This window comes from Centruroides sculpturatus, unplaced genomic scaffold (genome assembly GCF_000671375.1).
Source record: "Centruroides sculpturatus isolate CEXI.00-Female unplaced genomic scaffold, Cexi_2.0 scaffold2, whole genome shotgun sequence".
Lineage (NCBI taxonomy): Eukaryota > Metazoa > Arthropoda > Arachnida > Scorpiones > Buthidae > Centruroides > Centruroides sculpturatus.
Window position 1 is genome coordinate 783286 of NW_019384369.1, and position 21988 is coordinate 805273.

Consider the following 21988-nt stretch of genomic DNA (forward strand, 5'->3'; position numbering starts at 1 on the left):
CACTTCAATATAAAAGAGTGAATGCTTTAATTTAAAAGAATTATAAGCCAATAAAAATCTACTTAAAGAAATTGTCTTAAAATAAATATTTGAATTCCATTTTAAGACTTGGAATATGTATTGTATAAAGTGATATTTATATAATATTTTGAGCAAAAATGATTGATAGATTGATTAATCAATCGATCAATCATACTAGTATTATTAGCATTAACTGAAATACGCGGAGCATTATGAAAGCTATATGAACATAATGAGCATAGCATTACGAAATCTATATGAACGTAATGAACATAGCATTATGAAAGTTATATGAACATAATTTGGCTCATTACGAGCGGTCCGACCCGCTATGGGGTCAATTAGAGTAGAAGAAGAATTGTAACCGTGCCTTCACTCTTCATCCATACTGTTGTTTATCAACGAAAAATATTGAGGATTTGAATCGCATCCTAATTCGGATTTCATCATTATACTGTTCGGATTTCATCATTATACTGTAGAATATTTGCAGATATGCAATATATTGACTATCGGATAATCGAGGAGTTTAAGGCTTCAGCCTACCTTTCTGGGAAATCCAGGATCAAATCTGACGAACGAAAAATCTCAGGAATTTTTTGTGCGCCATTAATCCCGAATATATCGGGCCCCGTTCATCATCTAGTCGTTACTATTGTGGGCTTAATCGAACCCAAAATGGATACGATTAAAAAGGGCCCTCTAGTACGCACGGAGCAGAAACAATTTTTAAAATGTATGCAATACTATACAGGCTATTCGGATTATATATCTTTCCCCTAAAGCATAATTAATTATTAAATTTTTACAATATTTTATTAATTAACATAATCTCTATGTAAATAAATTACGAAACAATCGCGATTCAAATAGCATTCTGGCATTATATCATAAAATATATGTAATATAATTGTTAAATTTCTTTTAATAAATTTCTGTATAATACAATACTGTATAATGAATAAACGAGAAATTTGTTCAATTTATCATCATGCCATTTCGTATTAAGTGTAATATCATGCGATCGAACCAACCATTTTATAGATCGAATTCTTTGTTGAAGAAAGAATGGATCGTCCCGTTTTTACTAGCCCATAAAATTAGATTTATGTAAGCAAATTACAGAAGATCCAGGGTTCGAATACTATATTTTGTAACTTAAATCAACTGGCATAAGCAAATTTTATGTGTCATAAAACATTTCTTCTATAGAACTTTTATCTTTTTATCATAGTACGTAAAAATTTCTTGGCAAATTTTCGCGTTATTGATTTGTTTTGAATTTTTTTCTTTTATTGCCGAAAGTATCATAAATTTTCTTTCTTTGTTTTCTTTTTATCTTCTTCTTGTCTTTTTTCTTGTCTAGAAAACGAATCAGTAGAGATCACAATGAAACTTTTATGTCTTTTTCTCCCCCAGTCAATACGCCAGAGACAAATTTTATTTTGTTTCTTTCCCTTTCTCTGCGTACTTCTATAGTAACAAAAGAACGTTACTTTCGAATGTTCGTTAAGAACCATTCGAAGGAAGGTCGTTAGATTGTATTAACCAAACTTTTACAGATAATAAGATAAATCAGTTGAAGCATTTGTAACAGTTATATAATGAATAATTAATAGCATCTGCAAGTTATGAATATATTAACATTTTTAACTAAATTTTTCATATTAATATCCAATTATCTTGATGTAGTTTACATTAAATTAAATATGCATTTATTGTGTAATTAATGTACAGTATAAAAAATCAGTATCGTACATTACAATTAAGTGTAGTTAGCGTTACTTAAACGAAGAGGAATTATAAATGATTATATCTAGAGTATGGTTTAAAACTTAACATTCGATAAAGTGGCTTAAATTAGCTATTATTTTAATTTATGAATCGTATTTATTGCTGCAGAGGCAGTTAAGGCGACAGTCTAACGCACTGGGGAATCCGGAATCGGGAAAAGACCAGGAATTCTTCATGGGTTGTCTACTTCAGATATGTTGGTCTACTCTATTGTGTCTCAGACATGTCGGGTCATCTGGCTGCCCCATTCTGGCCTGGTCGAATACACGATTAGCTTGAAGAAAAGGTCCTCTTAGTGCCCACAGGGAGGAAATAGTCAAAAGAAAGTATTGCATCTCTCTGGGTAATTATTTAAAGATTTTAAACTAGGCATGTACAGTATAAACGATAGCGTTATGGATTATATATGGGTTAGCCCAAAAGTCAGCTAACCGACATATATTAAGTTAAAATTTGTTCAGAATATAAAGGTTTGGTGGTTTATCTGGTTACCACAACGCGACACGTGGGCGATCTGCCGAGGGGAAAGCCTCCCAAGTGAACTTTCTGTAAGCTCCTATTTGGATATTACAAACGTGATATAAATTCGAAAAACTCCATATGACAGCCGTTGGCGAAGCGCGAACCCGCAACCGACTACCAACGTTAATTGGTTTAATTCATTGGGCCACTGATGACTTCCAGGAGGTAATGAATATAATTATGCTAAATGTAAATATTCGTGATCTAATCACTATCGATGAAGAAACTGAATCACAATTATAACATTTATCTGTTTCAAGTCCGTTTTAACTATTCTTAAAATATATTTCTGGCTTTCCCCCACTTACCATATTTAGTTCTTTCCTTTTTCCATAAATATCATGGATTCGGCAGGGCCCATAAGAGAGACGAACTGGTGATGAGAGACTTGGCCCAACATACCCGGGACGAAGTACTCATGAAAAATTCCTGAAGTTGTTCACAAATTCCATCCCAAGTCATCCATATTCAATGGCCCAATAATCATCTAACTGACGCCCTATACGGGCGCCAGTTAGATGATTATTGGGCCATTTTTTGCATTAATTTGAATTATAATTAACATACTATATATATAAGTATATATAATATGCAATCAGTAAATATCAATTACAAATCATATATTTTTTAAAATTTTTGTTAAATTTAATTATTTATTTTCTCCATTTAATGATAATCCAAAATGTATTATTTTTAAAATTTAATTAAATTAAAATGAATCGGCAATAGTGAGAAAACCGCAACTTTCGAACGTTGCCATTTCTCACGAAACAAAATTTTGCTAATTTACATATTAAAAACATTAACATTTTAACAATTTTTTGTATGTATAAATATAAATTATTTCTATAAAATTATAACTAAAAATTAATACAAGATCATACTTTAATTTAATAAAATCAAACATTTATGATGTTATTTTAATATTACCTTTAGGTAATAATTTTTGAATTTATGGTAATTTCCTTATAATTAAAATACCTTTTATAAAGATTATCAATAATGCTCGATTTATTATAAATTTCTACAAATGTTTCCTTTGATTTATTCATGAATAATTACATATTATTGCATTGATAAAGCTATATGATTATCTCGCTCGATTGCCAAATACCTAACTAATTATCTTAGTAAACTAATACTAACTTCATTTATCTTCTGGAATCAAACTTTATTTGGCATTATAATTAGAAATTTATCAATTTTATTATAAATTCTTCTACTAAATGAACAATATTTAAGGATTAATCTATAAATATTTTTATATTTGAAATTAATACTTTTTTTTATTTTTTGATATTTTTTAAGTAATGAATTGAATTGGCAACACTGACAAATACTGAAAAGTTTTAAATTTCAAAGTTCAATTGGCAACATTGTTACAAGGTTTATACCTTTTATATTACAAATGTTACGATAACTTACAAAATTATAATATTAATATAATTTGCATATTATAAATTTGATTATTTAAGAAAATTATTTTTAAAGATAATTTATTCGTTATATTTTATATTGAGAAATTACCTGGCAACATATTTACAAAATCGCAAATCAAACGTTGCCAATCTTTTCTAAAACATAATTTTGATAACATATATATTATATATAGAAAACATTAAAATTTATTTATTTTTTTCTAGTTAAACATGAAATTATGTTTATAAAAATGGCTAAAGAATTAATATAAAATTATATTACAAATACCATATGTTTAGATTAGATCGATTTTTATCTAGCTGTAAATATATATAATCCATATAAAAATATAAACACACCTTATAATAATAAATAAAATTTTTCTGTGTTTGACAAACATGGAAACAACAATTTTATTTATAACGTTACTAAGGAGTATTGTTCACGTGATGAGAAAATTGATCTCCTCTTCAAGAATTTCTATTAAGATTCCTCGACAATAGTCTAAATATAAATTTCTCAGCTCATTTAATTTTTAAAATAGAATTTTAACTAGCTAATTAAAGTATAAAATATATTCTAAGAAGCTCTCCTGGTGTTTTATACTTATTCATTATGTTTAAAGCCTTTAAATGGCGGTAAAATTGTTAATTTCATAAACTTTACACTTAATAACAGGAACATGTATGCGCTAAAAATATGTAATGAATAACGTGATAGCATAATTAATCATTTGAATGACTCGTTATAGCATAGGAGATAAGTTATACCTCTTATTTCCTTATCAAGAGACATCATCGATAGCTGAAATTGCATCGAAGATGAGCTTTCTCTTAATAAGAAACCGGTTAATAAAACTAATTAATTATTCCATTAATAATTAATGTCGTGAAGGAAATTTTTGGCAAACATGTTCACTTCGTTAGAAACGAATTTTGAAGAAAATTAAGCTATAATTATAACTCCTTATATAAAATGAAAACAAGTTGTGTTTGCCAACTCAAAATGATTAACGATTCACTTCTCTTAATTAAATAAAAACATAAATTTCTCATAAGTCCCTACGTCAATGATGTGGCCATATTGATTCTCGTTGTCCAATCGCTATATTATCCTCTCGTTTCTTTTTTCTTTTCTTTTTTTTCAAAATTCAATTTTGAATCTGCATACATTTTCTAATCGTTATATTTTCTTTTATTTGTCATAAAATATTTGAATTTTTAAAAAATATTTTTGAAGCTTTATTTATATATATAAATTTATTACGTGCGCTCGATTTTGATTGATGATTTAAGATGCAGGAATATCATATCTTTAATTAACAAGAGAAAAACGACTTGAATTAATTTTTAACATTTTAAAATTATTATAAATTATTAATTTACGTTTATTCTTATAACAAAAATATTTTAAATAAATCTATAAGGTGTTAGATAGTGAAGTGAATGTTTAAATATAACAGTTTTTTAACTATTCTCATGCTTTAAAAACTTATAATTTTAAAGTTGTCACTTATATTTAGTAATTCTACACCCGAGAAGAAAGAATATTTTATATTTTCGTCATTATAAGAAAAAATCATTTTTCTGAACTGACATTCTTTTAACCATAGGCGTTTCCTATGAGAAAACATCATCTACTTTAATACCAAAAAAAGTATCGCTACAAATCTTTCTAGCAACAACTTTTAAAGTATTGATATCTTGTTTTTAAAATGCTCTGCTTGAAAGATCTTTTATTTTTGTATTAAAATTTAAAGAAATCCCTCTACAGATTAAATAAAAATTGTATAATCTGCATTTAATTAATTATTCGCGAAAGAATTGATCTTCGAAGTCTAAAACATTATTCTAATATTTCTTTTTTTAAAAATAATAATAAAAAAGTAATGCTGACATTTTGACTCGATTGTTTACATTTTAAAATAAATGTTTGGAAAGCTTGCTGATTGTTCGCTATTTTTAGAATTTTTGTGTGATTTAAGATGTAAGCAACTGTTCGCATTCGAGAAAACACAAATATCTTAAGATGGGAATTTTTCAACAACTTAAAATAATATATTATAATTTCTTTCTTTTAACTTTATTTTTATTATTGTTATTATAATTTGACCTTAAAATTTTTATGCAAATTTGTTATAAAAATTCAGTACAATGTCGTTTATTTATTCTTTGCTTGCACTGCTTGTCCCCATTGAGGGTCAGACGCTCTTAATTATAATTAATAGGGTTTGACCCTCAAGCTAACTAACTATAATTAGTCATATAGGGTAAATATTATTCGTTAATTAATTAATTAAAATTAATATATTTATTTAAAATTTAAAATATTATCTTCTAAACATCTAATTTTTTACAGTACAGTTAAAGTATGGTGAATAAATTCTGTAGATTTATTACCTCAGTTACAGGATAAGAAGAGCAATTTAGAACAAATATAAATTAGTTTGACTAATTAATATTTTGGCATTAAATATAAATTATTAATTTAATTAACCGTTAAAAATTTTATATTATAATGCCATAAAAATGTTGTTTAAGCTCGATTATCGAGATAAACATCCTTGCCAGTTCTCGATATCACGCTGCGATATGCACAGCATGTAACCCAGCAGTCAAATTCTAAAAATGACTTTGCACTTTGCTATACTGTTTCCTAACTGCTGTTGAAGTTATGAACAATTACCGCTTCATTTATTCCTCTTAGATTAATTGGAGACATGTGTATGCCACTTACCAGTATACAAACTTCATTCGGAGTCTTATAGAACTATTACGAATCATTAAAAATATAATATATAACAGTTAAAGTGATTAATTTTTTAATAAATATATTTTTAATTACAGAATTATCAAAGGGAATTTACAAAATAGAAAAAAGAATCTGGAAAGAGGTAAAAAGAAAAACTGGATCTCACCGGTTTTTGACATATTGAATTTGGTTTCAAGTAACGAAACTCTGAAATGGAAAACCGTAGGCAATATCAGCGGACATATAGTCAATTTAGAAACAATTGTATGGTTAAGTGAAAGTACAACGGGTCCTTCGCCCGTAGCTAGGTATAGATATAGAATCGTTACCGGTTACGCTCCGCCATTCGTTAAACAGTCCACCAGGATAGAAAATGGTAGCTGTTTACAAGGAGTGCCTTGCCTTCACGTAAACACAAAAGATAAAGAAGAAATTGTTAAGATATTTGCCGATTTCTCTGCAGGAAGAAAGAAAAGTAACGAATACAATGTAACTTGTTGTGCTGGGATTGCCATTGATCTGCTAACTTCGATTTCCCGTGATCTTTTTTTCGATTATGACTTGTATGCTGTGGCTGATGGCTTTTTTGGTACTTATAGAAGTAAGATGTGGAATGGTATTACTGCAGATTTGATCAGTGGAGCTGCACACCTGACATTTTCGGCATATAGTATGACTAGTGAACGATCTTCTGTTGTCGATTATTCCGTCCCTTATTTTCATTCTGGTGTTTCTTGTCTAACCTACACTAAACAGAATGATGTGCCGTTATCTGCCTTTCTAATTCCTTTTAGTGTTCAGTTGTGGATTGCTATATTTGCTAGTCTCACTACTACAGCTTTAGCAGCAGCACTCTACGAATGGTTCAGTCCTTTTGGATTAAATCCGTGGGGAAGACAAAGAACTAAAAACTTTACTATCGCTTCTGCCTTGTGGGTGATGTGGTCATTGTTATTCAGTCATCTGGTTGCCTTCAAAGCTCCAAAATCTTGGCCAAATAAGGTGCTGATTAATCTCTGGGGATGTTTTAGTGTTATCTTCCTGGCCAGCTATACTGCCAACATCGCTGCATTGTTTGCTGGTATTTTTTCTCAAGTACGTGTCGACGATTTCCATGATGCTATAGTAAGTACTCCTTCTTATATATTTATTTTTTGAAATTAATGATCTAGATAATAAAAAAAAATTGTTTTAAATTTGTAAAAATATTTTAAAAAGTATTATTATCCAAGAGAAAAATCTTTAAAGCCAGTGTAAACAACTTTAAAAAGAAGACTCTCGTGAAGCTACATTTTCCAAAAAAACAAAAAGAAAAAAATATAAAGCTGTTTGTACACTCTTCTAATTGCGAACAACAAAAAAATAATTGTTTTTACTGTCTTCAATAAATAACTTGCAAAGTAAATAATTTATCCTCAACAAAAAAGTATAAGAGAAAAAATATTAAAATAATTTTGATAGAGAACGTAATAACCTCTTGAGAAACTACACATAAACGGAATTGAAATCAATTCTTAAGCAAAAAACAAAAAATGATAATGTAAACAGATCGAATTATAAAACAAAATAAACTACCAATCATGTAAAATTTAAGTTAATTCTCGCGAGAATTTATTATAATTCATTTGGTTTATCACAGCTTCTATCGCAAAAGACGGGGACCGCTAAAGGAAGCTCTGCTGAAAGCTTCGTACACACAGAGAATTCCCAATTGTGGAAACACATACAGAACTACGGAGTCGATAATCTGGAAGATGGTCTACAGAAACTGCGGTAAGTCACTTTCAATTATCGGAGAACAAGGCTTTCTACTCACTATTCCCTTAGACAATAATCTGACCCAAAGTGGTCATTGTTTAAACAAGCTCAATTGCATTACTCTTATTTTCTTCAAAGTATGAAGCCGGCGGAACTCTTGTTATGTTCGAGTACTGTATACTAAATTCTTTTTCTTTTGTCATTGAAAAAAAAAAATGAGCGTTACAACTTTGGTTTGTTTCTCAATCATTTTAAAAATTTAAAGAAAGAAATATTTTCAAAGAAACGAAAGATAAATCCGAATGTTTTAAAAAATCAATTTTTATTGACGTTACCAACCGCTAGGCGGCTTTAAAGATTTGAATTTATTTTAAAATAATTTTTTTTTTAATTCTGATTTCTCGACACTAGAGGGACTTTAGTCGAGAGCCGTACATGTGGTTTTTTTTTTTTTTTTTAGTAATTATAACGGTTTAATAACGTTCTTCAATTTAAGTATTTGTAAATCAATTTACTTGGAAAGGGTACAGTTAATTGCGGTTTGTTGTTGTTTGATAAATGTTAAATCATTAAACGGATAATAGAAACAAAATTAATTGTTATAAAGGCGGTTTAATTAGTTAAGGTAATTAGATAAAATATCGAAGTTTATAATGTAAATTACGAAATTTATTTCTTTAAAATGTTTTTGAATATAATTATTATTATTTTCTTGACTTTTTTAAATACAGAATTGATCCAAACAAACCTACAGACTCATTAAAGATCTCATTAATGATAAAATTAAAGTGCTGTAAATGTTTATACTGCTTACAATTCCAATTTGGCTGTGTTTAATTAGCCAGACTATAGGAAACTTTTGTGTTAAACATTACATATCTAACACTAAATTTTCGTATAAAATTAATAGAGTGTTTTAACTGTTTGTATAGTGTATTGTATTGTATATGGTATTAAATATAGTTTACTGTATAAAGTTGTATTAATGTATTACTGTAAGAATTACTGCATAAAGTATATTTTATACTTTACAGTAAACACTATACAGTATACTTTTTGTAGAAGTAGGCTATAGTGATACTGTATACTGTTATATGGGTTTTACGGTATAGTTCTGCTAAATAATAAAAATATATATTCAGTTTATATAGAAATTATATAAGGATTTTTTCTTTTAAACTTTCATAAAAATTATAGTATGTTTATAAAATCAAACTTCGATTTAGCGCCTTTCTACATACCGCTACTCCCATAGTGTCAATGAATACTTCTGTACAGATCTTCATAAATAATAAATATAGAACCGTAGAGTAGCTATAAATAACCAAATGCACGAATCTGCATTGCAAATTACTTCGTTATTACCAAATAACTTTTCAAATTCCCAAACCCAATCTTATACGTAAGCCTGTTTACTCTATATAATTATTATTGCTTGAGGTAACTCAGTTTAATACCATCGATTTAGTGACAATTTCGAAAGCGAACAAATGGCGCTAAATCGAAGCTTGAGAGTATATATTTATATATACACTATGTTTTAAGTTTTATAAAACAATTTAATTTTAAAATATTAAAATAATAAATATTATAATTAACGGAGTTGATGTAAGTAATTTATAAGTTTATTTTATTTTAAATAATTATAAAATAAACATTTGAAGGAATTTATACTTTAAATTGCACGTTTCTTGATTTGTTCACACTAATAAATCAGGAATTTAATGATAAAGTATGTGTTATATTATGTATGTATAAGTTAACACTTTTAGGAATATTATTCAGACCCTAAGACCTTTTCATAAAGTATAATACATTCGAACCTCTAATAACGGCCACCTCCCAACAACGTCTACTTCTAAACAACAACCATTTCTTCAGGAACTTTGTTTTCGAGCAAAAAAAAAATGCTCAGAAAATTATCTGGAAACAACCGCCATTTTCTTATGTTACCGTTAGTGGCCGTTGTTCAGAGTTTATAAGTTCAAATTTAATTTTAATATATAAATCATATTTATTTAATGAAAATACAGAGATCTGGAAAAAGAAAGTATATTTTGGCTTTAAGATTGGAGTCGAACTCATATTACAGCATTCGATGTGTTAACGAAGGATGTGGTCCCAAGCAGTGTTACAGAGCATTATTATTATTATAGATTTTGTGGATTATCGATCAAAAATACGTATGAATTATTCTTGTAGATTTCCGTTGAAAAGAACACCTTTAATTTCTAGAAAAACTTGTTCAATTTAACTGAAAATAACATTTTCGGTCATCTTTTAATGGCCTTCTTCACTAGTAGAACATCTAAGAGAACAATATTTTGAAAATGACGTGTCAGCTTATGTAGAAAATATTGAAGTCTATGTAATACAATAGTACCCTGTAATGTATTGTACAATAATACAGTACATCATACAAACAGCTTTAATTGCCTGTAAGATGGAACATAATTTAGGCAGTTTACGTAAAGACAGTTTTGATGAAAAGTGTTATTTTCTTCTTAAGTACTTTTCGCAGTAAAATACAGTACTGAAAAATAATGCGAATTCTCGTTACGTTTCTCGCGTAGTTTTGTCATAAACGTTATTTTGTCCATTGTATTCGGGTTTGAGAATTCTGTTCAAACGTTCGATCTGTTTTCTTTCTGTTCTGTTTGTAAAATTATAGTTATACTAGCAGGTAGGCCCGGCGTTGCTCGGGCAAAAATAACGATAACTAAGATTAGGGTTATTACGTTACAGTCAACCTTACCCGTTTTCACAGAATGCAAGAATTGGGTCCCCTTGTTTCCAGACTAATTAGAGAATTTTTAGATGGTTCTAAAAATATGTTCGATTTCCCGCAAAAACGAAAAAACTGCATCTGCGTCTTGCACGTCGCTTTCTCTTAACACTTCCATTGTTACTTAAAACTTCCATTGTTGATGGAAGTGTTAAGCCTTAATCCTGTCCCTCTCCCCTGTGGGGAGGAATTTTGAAAAATCCCTTCTTAGTGTGTGTTCTCGTAACGTACCCTAACTGTGTACCAAATTTCAACTTTCAACTCCTAACCGTTTGGGCTCGTATCCATAATGTATATAGAAGCCATAATCCTGTCTTTCTCCCCGGGGGAAAATTTCGAAAAATCCCTTCTTAGTGTGCGCTTTCGTGACGTACCTTAATTGTGTACCAAATTTCAGCTTTCAACTCCTAACCGTTTGGGCTCTGCGCTTATTATTATTATCATTATTATCCCGTCTCGATTATATATTAGATATTAGATTTAAATTATTAAAGTTTTTTATGCCTCAAGAAGGACGTTTGTGGCTTGAAATGGCCAAAACATTGAAGATACGAACCTCGACTTTTTACACAAGGCAAGTAGCGAGACGTTTGGAAAATGGTGACTGACATTGCGAACGGAAAAAAGGCCCACCAGTGGCCGGATGAATAAAACCACTGACCACTGGTAGTTGGTCGTGGGTTTGCGTCTGGCCAACGGGCTGACCACGTGGAGTTTTCAGGGTTTGCTTCACGTTTGTAACACCAAACGGGATTATCTTCCTATAGAAAATCGTCCCGGAAAGCCTCTTCCTCGGCAGATCAACCACGTGACGCGTTTCCGTATACAAACAAACAAGTTAAAGTAAAAGGTAATATCTTTGGATTATCAGTTTTCCAGGCTTGTCTGCTAAACAAAAATAGTTCGGCCTGAATCAAATGATTTTTGGCGGCGGGATAAACATGCAAATAACGCAGTTTTGTTCTCTATCCTGTGGACAGTACAGACAACTTGCATACGCAACTCGAATGTACGTATTGCACATGTGCGTTTCGCCGGCGCCATGCTTGTGATGTTTCCGTTCCATTTTAACCTCGCTTGATACATGACAGAATAACCAAACTTTAAATGGGGAAAAACATAAACTTTGAGTGGTTTACCTAATGAAGCGATACTGGGTGAGTAAATTTTAAAACAGAATAAAACAAATTCTGTTTTAAAATTCGACAATTATTACACAGCACTTAGAAGTGATGTTATGCAGTGGTTAATAAAACTATTACAAAATGTCAGGACAGCGATACCACGACCAAGTGTTATAGTTTGTTTTAAAATGTACTTAAATTTCCCTTGCTAGGAAAGGTATGTTCTGAAGAACTCTTTACCAAAATCATTGGATCAATCCAGCTATTTGCTACAAAATTGAGGTTTGTATGCTTTTGTGTGGTTAAGAGTTAAAAATGGGGTTATTAAGACGAGGTATCACCATATTTTATTTTCGGCCATGAACTACGATCCTCTAAGAATCTTCATATCGATCAACTCCACTGTGCATTACAATTTTACTTCTGTATCAGTTGTCATCTTGACTAGTAAGAATTGTTAAATAACCTGGTAAAAATTCCCGCAACGAGTTGCGTATCTTTCCCGGCCGTTGAGATCTTAATTAAAAAAAATAAAATTTATATTATTAAACATAAATAAATTTGTGTGTGGTGTCATTATTTATGAGATTTTTGTCATAAAAAGTTTTTTATATTTTTAGTTGTTATAAAATGGCTTTAACTACCAAAATTTTATAATATTGATCCTCCTAATATACAAGCCTCCCTGCAAAATTTCAAAAATTTTCCACAAAAATCATAGAAATTATTAGACTTCAAAATTGGGTGAACAAAATCGTGCCCAATCTATACAAACAGAAAAACCCTCGAAATTTCTTTTGCATTTCTCGACGTTTCAAGGTCTCCTGAGTCAAAAAATGTAAAAATATTTCCATTATTTCCATCTGTTATATATAACAGAGCCGAGAAAGTAAAATGCATGTTTTGCCATACACACGTGATAAATGTTCAAAAGCAAGCCAAACTATATACAGTATACGCCTCCACGAACAGTACGGCACAAATATGGCGCAGGAGGTGGAGCGATGTCGATTTGGTCACGTGAGATGATGTTCATGCAAATTCTCTATAGTAGATATGCCCGATGTTTCCCGGACGAAAATTAATAAGAGCAAATATTAAAATGAAAACCATATAAAAATTTTGGCCTACCAATGTTATGGTTATCACGAAATGTCAACAGGAAGAGTAAGGGTATCCAGTATCATAGAAGCCTGTATTTTCTGCAGATTCCTAAATAATAACGATGAAAAACTTGGTCCAGGTCACTGGAGGGATTTAGGAGTTAATGGAGGATGAAATCGGGAGTGGAATTGAAGTTTTATGAGAACGTATAGTTTTCGATGGATCTTAGAGAGTAACTATGGAAAATTTGAAGCAGATCGGTCAAACGGTAAAAAAGTGTATACAGAACAGACATTCAGACAGGCGTTGTATTTTATATATAAAGTAAAATGAAATAATAAAAATAACGTGCGAATTCATCGAATATTTCATGTTCTGTATAATGAGATTTCTTTATAAAAGAAAAATCCAACAACGAGTTGTTTAACTTTCCGAGCAACAGTTAAAATTACGTGTGTGGCGCCATGTTATGATATTTTATTATTAAAAACATTTTATATTTTTTAATTATTATAAAATGGCAAAAAGCTTAATTTTCAGGGTAAGGATAGGTTTTATAAAAAAAAAATGTAAATGTTAATAACGAGTAAAATCGTCATTAACTTCTACTCTACTCGAGATATAACGCACGATCCCCTTTATCTCCTCCCCCAGTCGACTTTTATTCACCAAAATTTATTAGCATAAATCCTCCTAATATACGAACTCATAATGGGCTCGTTGAAAAGAGGTCTTCTTAGTGCCTACAGGATGAAAAGGGATTTTAAAAGGGCTGTATAAAATAGCGCATTTCATATAATTAAGTGTTTCCTATAGATATTGTAGAGTCACGTGTTTACAAAAGAAATTAAAGTTACGAAACACGATTTCAAAGCAACAAAAGTACCAATTTTAATATTCTTGATACTCTTTCCGCCCTGTTACTCCTGAAAAGTCTTCTTTTTTAGCAATCCCATTAAGGGTTCAGTTAGGTCTGGCACGAGGGACGAGTTCCGACATATCCAGATGGGCCAACCCCGAAAATTTCTGGATTTTTCTTGGATTGGATCTCGGGCTCCGGAGCAATCCAGATATTTTATCTCAAACCATAACAAACTTCTTTTTAAATTCTACAATTGAATTGCTCGGAAATTTGTTTTCAATTAAAAAATGTGCTTGAAAATATTTCAACCATAAGCATGTTTGACTTTACACCAGATAACTCTACAAATTACAATTTAAAACTATTTGATTACTACTCGTTTCCATACCAGTTCATTACAAGAATTTTCTTTTAATGTAAAATATTTGCTTTAATAGAAATCAATATAACCAGTAATTCCAATAATTATTCCTTTTATCTAAACTTTCACTTGACCACACAAAAAAATAATGATTCATAAAATATCAATCAAATTATTTTATCAGGCTAGTAACTTGTTACCTGATTATTCCAAATTTTTTCACGTTTGTAAATGTAAAAAGAAATCAAAATAATTTATCAGAAAAGAGTGAAGCGACAAAGAAAGAGATAGAGAGAGACAAAAAAGAAGAAGAGAGGATGAGAGAAACAGAGACAAAGAAAGAGAAAGAGAGAGACAAAAAAAGAAGAAGAGAGGATGAGAGAAACAGAGACAAAGAAAGAGAAAGAGAGAGACAAAAAAAGAAGAGGAGAGGATGAGAGAAACAGAGACAAAGAAAGAGAAAGAGAGAGACAAAAAAAGAAGAAGAGAGGATGAGAGAAACAGAGACAAAGAAAGAGAAAGAGAGAGACAAAAAAAGAAGAGAGGATGAGAGAAACAGAGAAACAAAGAAAGAGAAAGAGAGAGACAAAAAAAAGGAAGAGAGAGGAGAGAGAGGGAAAAAAGAGGAAGAGAGAGAATCAAAGAGAAAGAGAAGTGAAAGAGAGAGTCAAAGAAAGAAAAAGAAAGAGAACTATTTTATTATTATTACGTAACAGCATCATAAAATCCAATGGACAAGTACAGTTACAACTTAGCAATTATTTATAAAGGGACCCATACTGAGTTTTCTTATCTGCCCTATTTCTAAGAGTAAACATTTTACAAAGGTTTTTTTTTATTATCTCCCGTTATTTTCAAAACATTTCCTTCTGATTTTACCACGCATTATATTATCAAGAGCATTTTCAAGAGTCAATTGGTAGTTATCAAATTCAAATTAATCCTCATAGTAGAGTATTAATAAGACAAAATTTTAAAACTGCGTACTCTTATCTTACCTTACCCTTTATGTACTCCATTAAAGCGTAATTTCTTGTTAATCTCTGTTTAATACAAGAATTTACATACTTCAAATGTCATTTTCCGGAACGTAATCTCAAGTTATGACACTGACCTTATGTCAAATAAAGGTTCGCTTTACGACGCGACCGACAAAATAGGTTTTAGAAGTTGAGATCTACTTCAAATTATTTATACTTAATTAACTTTTCTATGAAAATTAGTAGAAAACATGACTATTTGTGCAGTCGAACCTCCAATAACGGTCATTTCTGTACGGCTGCCATTTTTAGGAACAGAAGTGAATAAAAAATCAATTTCAAAAAATGTCCACCTCTGAACAACGGACATTTTTCATGTTTCCGTCTCTGGTCGCTGTTTAGAGGTGTTTGCCGTTACTGGAGGTTCGCCTAGTATAAAGCCTTATAGACTATTGAAGTCTATAAGGCTTTATACTAATTTTAAGTCCTTCTTTCAAGCCTTATTTTTATATTTTTATCTTTAAGAAAAATTCAAATCGTATTAAATTATTAAAATCATATTAAAATGTATTTATTAATTTTTATCGCTAAGATATTCGAGTACGCAAATAAATATATTTTCAAATGAATAGTTTGAATGTAAAATAATCATGATAAAAGAGGGAGTTATTATATAACGTAAATCATTTGTATAATATATGTTTTGATATCAAATTACCTTTATTTTTGCTTAGTTTAACAGCAGTTGAATATCTTCGATAAACTAAATATCGTTTTTATTTGAAAATATAAATAATAGATTGCATACATTTTAAAATGAATATAATTTATCAAAATGAGCGTTTGTAGTTTCGAAATATCCTTTTAAACAAAGATAAAGCAAAAACTGTTTTTTTTTTTTTTTTTTTTATAAAGTTAAACAAATTTTTTTTTTATAAATATTTACGTAAATTCTCCTTCTGCTCTTCCTTCTCCTTCTCCTTCTTTCTCTTCTTTTCTCTTTTCCACTTTTTCCTTTTCTCCTTTTCTTTTTTTTTTCTCTCTCGTCTTTTGTCTTTTCTTTCTTTTCCTTCTTTTCTTTATCATTTTTTTTCTTTCGCTGTTTTTCTTCTCTCTCACTTTCCTTTCCTTTCTTCTTTTGTTCTTCCTCTTTCTTTCCTTTCTTCTTTCTCTTTTTTTTCCTCTCTTCCTTTTCTTTTCTTTCTTTGTCATATTTTCCTCTTTTTCCTTTCTATTCTTCTACTTTTTCTCTTCTCTTTTCCTATTTATCTTCCTTCTCTTCATCCTCTTTCTTCCTCATCTTTTTGCCTATTTTTAGAAGAAAAAATACCCAGATAATTAAGGAAAAGGAACTTTGTTTAACTTAGAAGTGAAGATGTTTTTAAAAGTAGACTACATTTTGTTTTACTTTGTCCGTCGAAATGTTAATCCATACGAAAGAATTTTCCGAAAAAAATAATAATAATAAAATATCTTTTAAATTGGTCTTTATTAGCATATTTTATGTAAATCTCTTCTCTTTAATGAAAAATTCAAATTTTTATATCCTTCAATTGTTCTATAAAGGGTAATTCATAAGCATTAGAATAGTTATAACATATTTTATATTGATTATTGGTGTTTTCTTCAAATTATTAATTGACAATTATTTTTCATTAATTAAACTTCAAAATCCTGAAATTGTTAAGAGTTAGAAGTATGGAGAATAATAATAATTCTATGCACTTAAACAGTGAGGTGAAAGTATATAAGAAGGTCAACATACATTTGCCCTTTGATTTATATAATATAGAATGGAACAAATATACTGCATTATTCTATAGAATATAAAACACTCAATATTTATATAATATTTCCATATTATACAAAAGTCAATAATATAGGATAATCACTGATCATAATTAAAAAGTACGTGTTCAGAGCGCTCTAAAGAAAGAATTATTAGGCAAATCTCAATCAAATTTGGTATGTACACTGGCCTGAGTATACGGTTTCGATTTCAAAAAAAAATTACTTTCAATTTAGCCGCTAGGGCGAATTTGATGCTGCTTAATGCTAGCCTTCTCAAAAAGCACAGTCAATTTCCTAAGATTCCTTACAATCATAGAACTTTTTATAAGCTCTTTTCCACCCATTTCATATCCGAAATTTGTTAGATAAATGTACGGAATATACATTTTATGAGAATAAAAGCGCCGACTTTCGCCCTAGCGGATGAATTTTAAAATAAAATTTTTTCTCCGAAAATCAAAACCACATACTTAGGGCATTGTATATAACAAATTTGGTTGATATTTGCCCAATAGTTCGTTCTACAAAGATGGTTCTGAATACCTTCTCTTTAATTATGATTACCTGTACCTATATCTGTATGATTACTGTATAATAATAATTCTTTAAAATAAATTATTAATTAATTTATATATATTTAATCTAGTTAGAATACAGTTAACAATATAAGAAAATATTTTAAAATTAATTTATTAAAAAAATAATTTATTTTTTTAAATCAAAATATAATTTATAAAAGATACATTTTAGTTAATTTCCCATAGAAGATATTAATTTTATTATTATAAAAAGTATTTAAATTAAATTTAGTTAATTAAATTTCATACTGAAAAATTTATAAAACTTTATTTTCACTTAACTTATAGATTCATAGAGATAGGAAATACAGTCGAACCTGTGAATAACGGCCACTGACATAACGTAATCAAATGGCCCTTGTTCCGGTGGTGGCCGTTGTCTGCGGGTTATTTTGTATGCAATTTTGTTTAAAAGAAAAGAAAAATTCGGAAAAATAAATGGCCGTTGTTCACAGGTGACCATTGTTTTTCAGGTTATTTTGTATGCAATTTTCTTTTTAAAATATTCCTGAAAAATTACTCGATGTCCGGAGGTGGCCGTTGTTTTGTATGCAATTTTCTTCAGAATCATTTATTTTTATAATATTAAATTGTCTTAAAGCGAAATTTATCATTTATTTTTAGAATAATTAAACAATAGATAAATTAAGTGAAGAAAATAAAGCACGCGAATGTAATTATCTACAAAAATTAAGCGTGTAAAAATCTTATTATAAAACGTGTCAAACGATTGAATAATAATAATAATTATTTANTATAAATAAAACATCCCTTAGGTTATTTGCTACTACTGTATATACGTATACAATGAAGCAGAGGAGGACACCATCATTATCTGGATGTCACGTGTCGTTCCTAAGCAGAAAAAATAAAATAAAATAAAATAAAACGATTTGGTTTGACAATATCTTCAATCGATTCCTTTCCGGTGACCTGACAAAGGGTATTTGTTCCGGGATGCACTCATATCACATGGACTGTGATGAAGATTCTTTCTATATTTAGAACTATTATTGAAATTTCAAGCGACACCTTCTAGAAAATGAGATATTACCTATTATTTTTAATTTTAATTATCTATCTGGTGTTATTTATCATCTACTTGCTTATAAATAAAAGTTACGTTATCGTATTATCGTTCAATACTTTACATCTGGAAGAGCAAGTGTGACATCTGGTTTCAACTAGATATTGAGTGTTTATGTACGATTATATGTTTCGATTATCATTAAAATCGATTCTTGTACGCCGTCGATATCAATACACATCAAGAACTTCGTTTTATTTTTCGTACTTTTAACATTAAACTCTTCTGAAGTTTTGCTTCTACAATAAAAAAAATGAATTTTTTCTCAACTTTGCTTTATTTTAAGTCAAATATTTTATCTTTTTCTTCTATAGAAAAGGTGAATTGGATGTTTTGATTGGTGATACGGCCGTTTTAAATTACTTTCGGGGCAATGATCCAGGATGCGGATTACATCTCCTGGGAGATTCTATTTTTGATGATGCTTATGCTGTTGGAATGCAAAAAGATTTCCCATTAAAGGTACAATCAATATGCCTTTTCTAATATATACATATTTATTTTTAACAGGAGGAATTGAGGAAAAAACACAAATTAATTGTTGAAAGTGATAAATATACTTTTATTCTCCTATTATTTGACATTCTTCAACGTCGTGTAGCCTACATAAAAATCTCTATACTTAAGCTCTGGATTTATTAAAGATTCTTTCGATGAATTGAAATATTTTATTACTTTAACGAATAAATTTTTTTCTACTTTTATATAATAAATGCTCTAGAATTTATTTTTATTAGTTTTTTTATATTATTGGTTTAGGTCATTTTCAATTCTTTGTTGCTACTTTACGATACTTAGAACTGACTTTTAGTTCGCTCTAGAATATAAAATACTTACTTAATATACTTCTTGAATACAAAATTTGATACTGATCCCGAAAATTGAAATCGTTTCCATTCTAAAACAGGTTTTTGTATTGTTTTAAAACTTTTTATAGAACACGTAGAATTATTCAAAGTTATGAAGAATGCTGTTTTTCTTTAACTCTTTCCTTCCTGTGGGAGCTAAGAGAGCCTGAAAAGGGTCAACTTAGCGCCCACAGCTGGAAAAAGCCTTTTAGTGCCCATAGTGAGTAGCCAGGTCCACGATGGGCCTGGCTACTCACTATGGGCGCTAAAAGGCTACTACTCACTACTCACTACTCACCATCGTGGGCCTTTTTTCAGGCCAACGATGGGCCTGAAAAAAGAAAAGGCTTGATGGCGAGGGACTGGACCCAATATATCCCGGATATATTATCCCCTGAAAAACTTCTTGGGGTCTTTCAACCCCGGATTAGATTTCGGTTCCCCCACCTCTTTACCTTTATGAACATCCAAAAACTAAAATTATGAATTCTCTTCTATAATCAATATTAAAATATGTAAAATAAACTATCCTACAATGGTATTTTTCTCTGTCCTACAATGGTATTTTTCGGGTTTAACAACAGGAAAATACATTACATTATATCACAGTATAAGAAAAATTGAAAAATAAAGTAAAATTTATATAAAAATGTTGCCCATTTTTTATTTGGTAAATAGTTTTATTAAGTTATAAATGGGAAATGTTAGATACTTGAAAGAACACGGTTTGTTTAGTCTATATGTTATATAAGCTTACTGATAAGTGAATGCCTTCACTCATAAAAATCATCAAATCCACTTCATAGATTCCAATTATACTTAGTGCAATGAAATACCACCCGCATGCACATCCATTATCGATGTTTCTACTCTTTATGTAGGTCTTAAAGTGCCTTCTAACTAATAAAACTTAGTTACTTCATAAGTTCAATGTACTTTTATGCTGTAATAAAGCATGGAATTCTTAGAATTTTAAAAATAATTAATATATAAATTGTAAGCTTTACTTACAATATCAAAAAATTCTTTATATTTCTGTTTATTTTTCTCTATGCCTCTTAATATAGAGCGATAACAGATGGTTTCTTTTATAGCAATTTCTCTAAATTTATGATTGTTTACGTAAAAAACTTTTTCACATTATATTTATGTGATGTTATATTATGCCAAGAATTTGGCTTCAATATTTTATCATGCAATATAATCATTTATTGTTGTAGTACTTCACACCCTACTTTCCGCCGCTTCATCCATTTTTATATACAGTATATACTTGGATACGAGCGAGTCCGTCGCTTTTTAGGTGAATATTATCAAAACTTTTCTTTGAAATATATGAAATTTTTTATATTTAAAAATTAATTTCTCTATTTATTTTTAAAATGCATTTGATACTATTCTTAGTTTTTACATTATAAATAGAATATTTTATTTTTCTGTCGTCCAAATGTAACTGTATTCAGTTTCATTAGCATTTATTTGTTATTAATAACTTTATTATTAATGGGAATTAACTTATAATGAATGAAACATAATTAAAGTTTCTATATAACAATAATTTACTGTGATTATTTGAAAATTTTTCAACTAATTAACGTTGCCAGATATAATCATCTAAGCTGGCAACACTTATCAGAAAACTGTATCCTTATTATTTAACCATATATTTTTTTAACTTTTGCTGATTTAATTGAATAAGTAATTATTTAATATTATATTTTANGTTGCCAGATATAATCATCTAAGCTGGCAACACTTATCAGAAAACTGTATCCTTATTATTTAACCATATATTTTTTTAACTTTTGCTGATTTAATTGAATAAGTAATTATTTAATATTATATTTTAAAAATGAAAAAAGGTATTTTAAAATATTCTAATTAAGTAAACAGAAAAACGAATCAAGAAAATCCAATTTCCGTAACAGGTTTATTAGCTAATGACGTCACAGCGAAACATTTTTTTAAAATAAAATTGAGGCCACGTCAGTTAATTTTGAATAAATTTATTAAAATAAAATAAATTTCGTGCTTAAATGAAATAATTTTAATAAATTTAACAAAATAAATAGAAAATTGTATCTGTTTGTAAAGTTAGAATTAGTGATTTAATGTATGGTACTGTACATTATTCTAATCTTTTATTGTTCTATTCAGTTTTAACTCAAATCAAATATATTAAATAATGACAATGCAAAAGCGA

General features: G+C 29.3%; 1 protein-coding gene across 1 annotated transcript in view; it reads left to right on the forward strand.

Moving 5' to 3' along the window:
• The window catches only part of LOC111613760 (glutamate receptor ionotropic, NMDA 3A-like), a 129625-nt gene that overhangs the window by 81110 nt on the left and 26527 nt on the right, over positions 1 to 21988 (forward strand). The window contains exons 3-5 of the mRNA XM_023355108.1: positions 6603 to 7632; positions 8147 to 8280; positions 19252 to 19399. Coding sequence (XP_023210876.1) covers positions 6603 to 7632; positions 8147 to 8280; positions 19252 to 19399 — 1312 coding nt within the window. The remainder of the gene's footprint in view (positions 1 to 6602; positions 7633 to 8146; positions 8281 to 19251; positions 19400 to 21988) is intronic.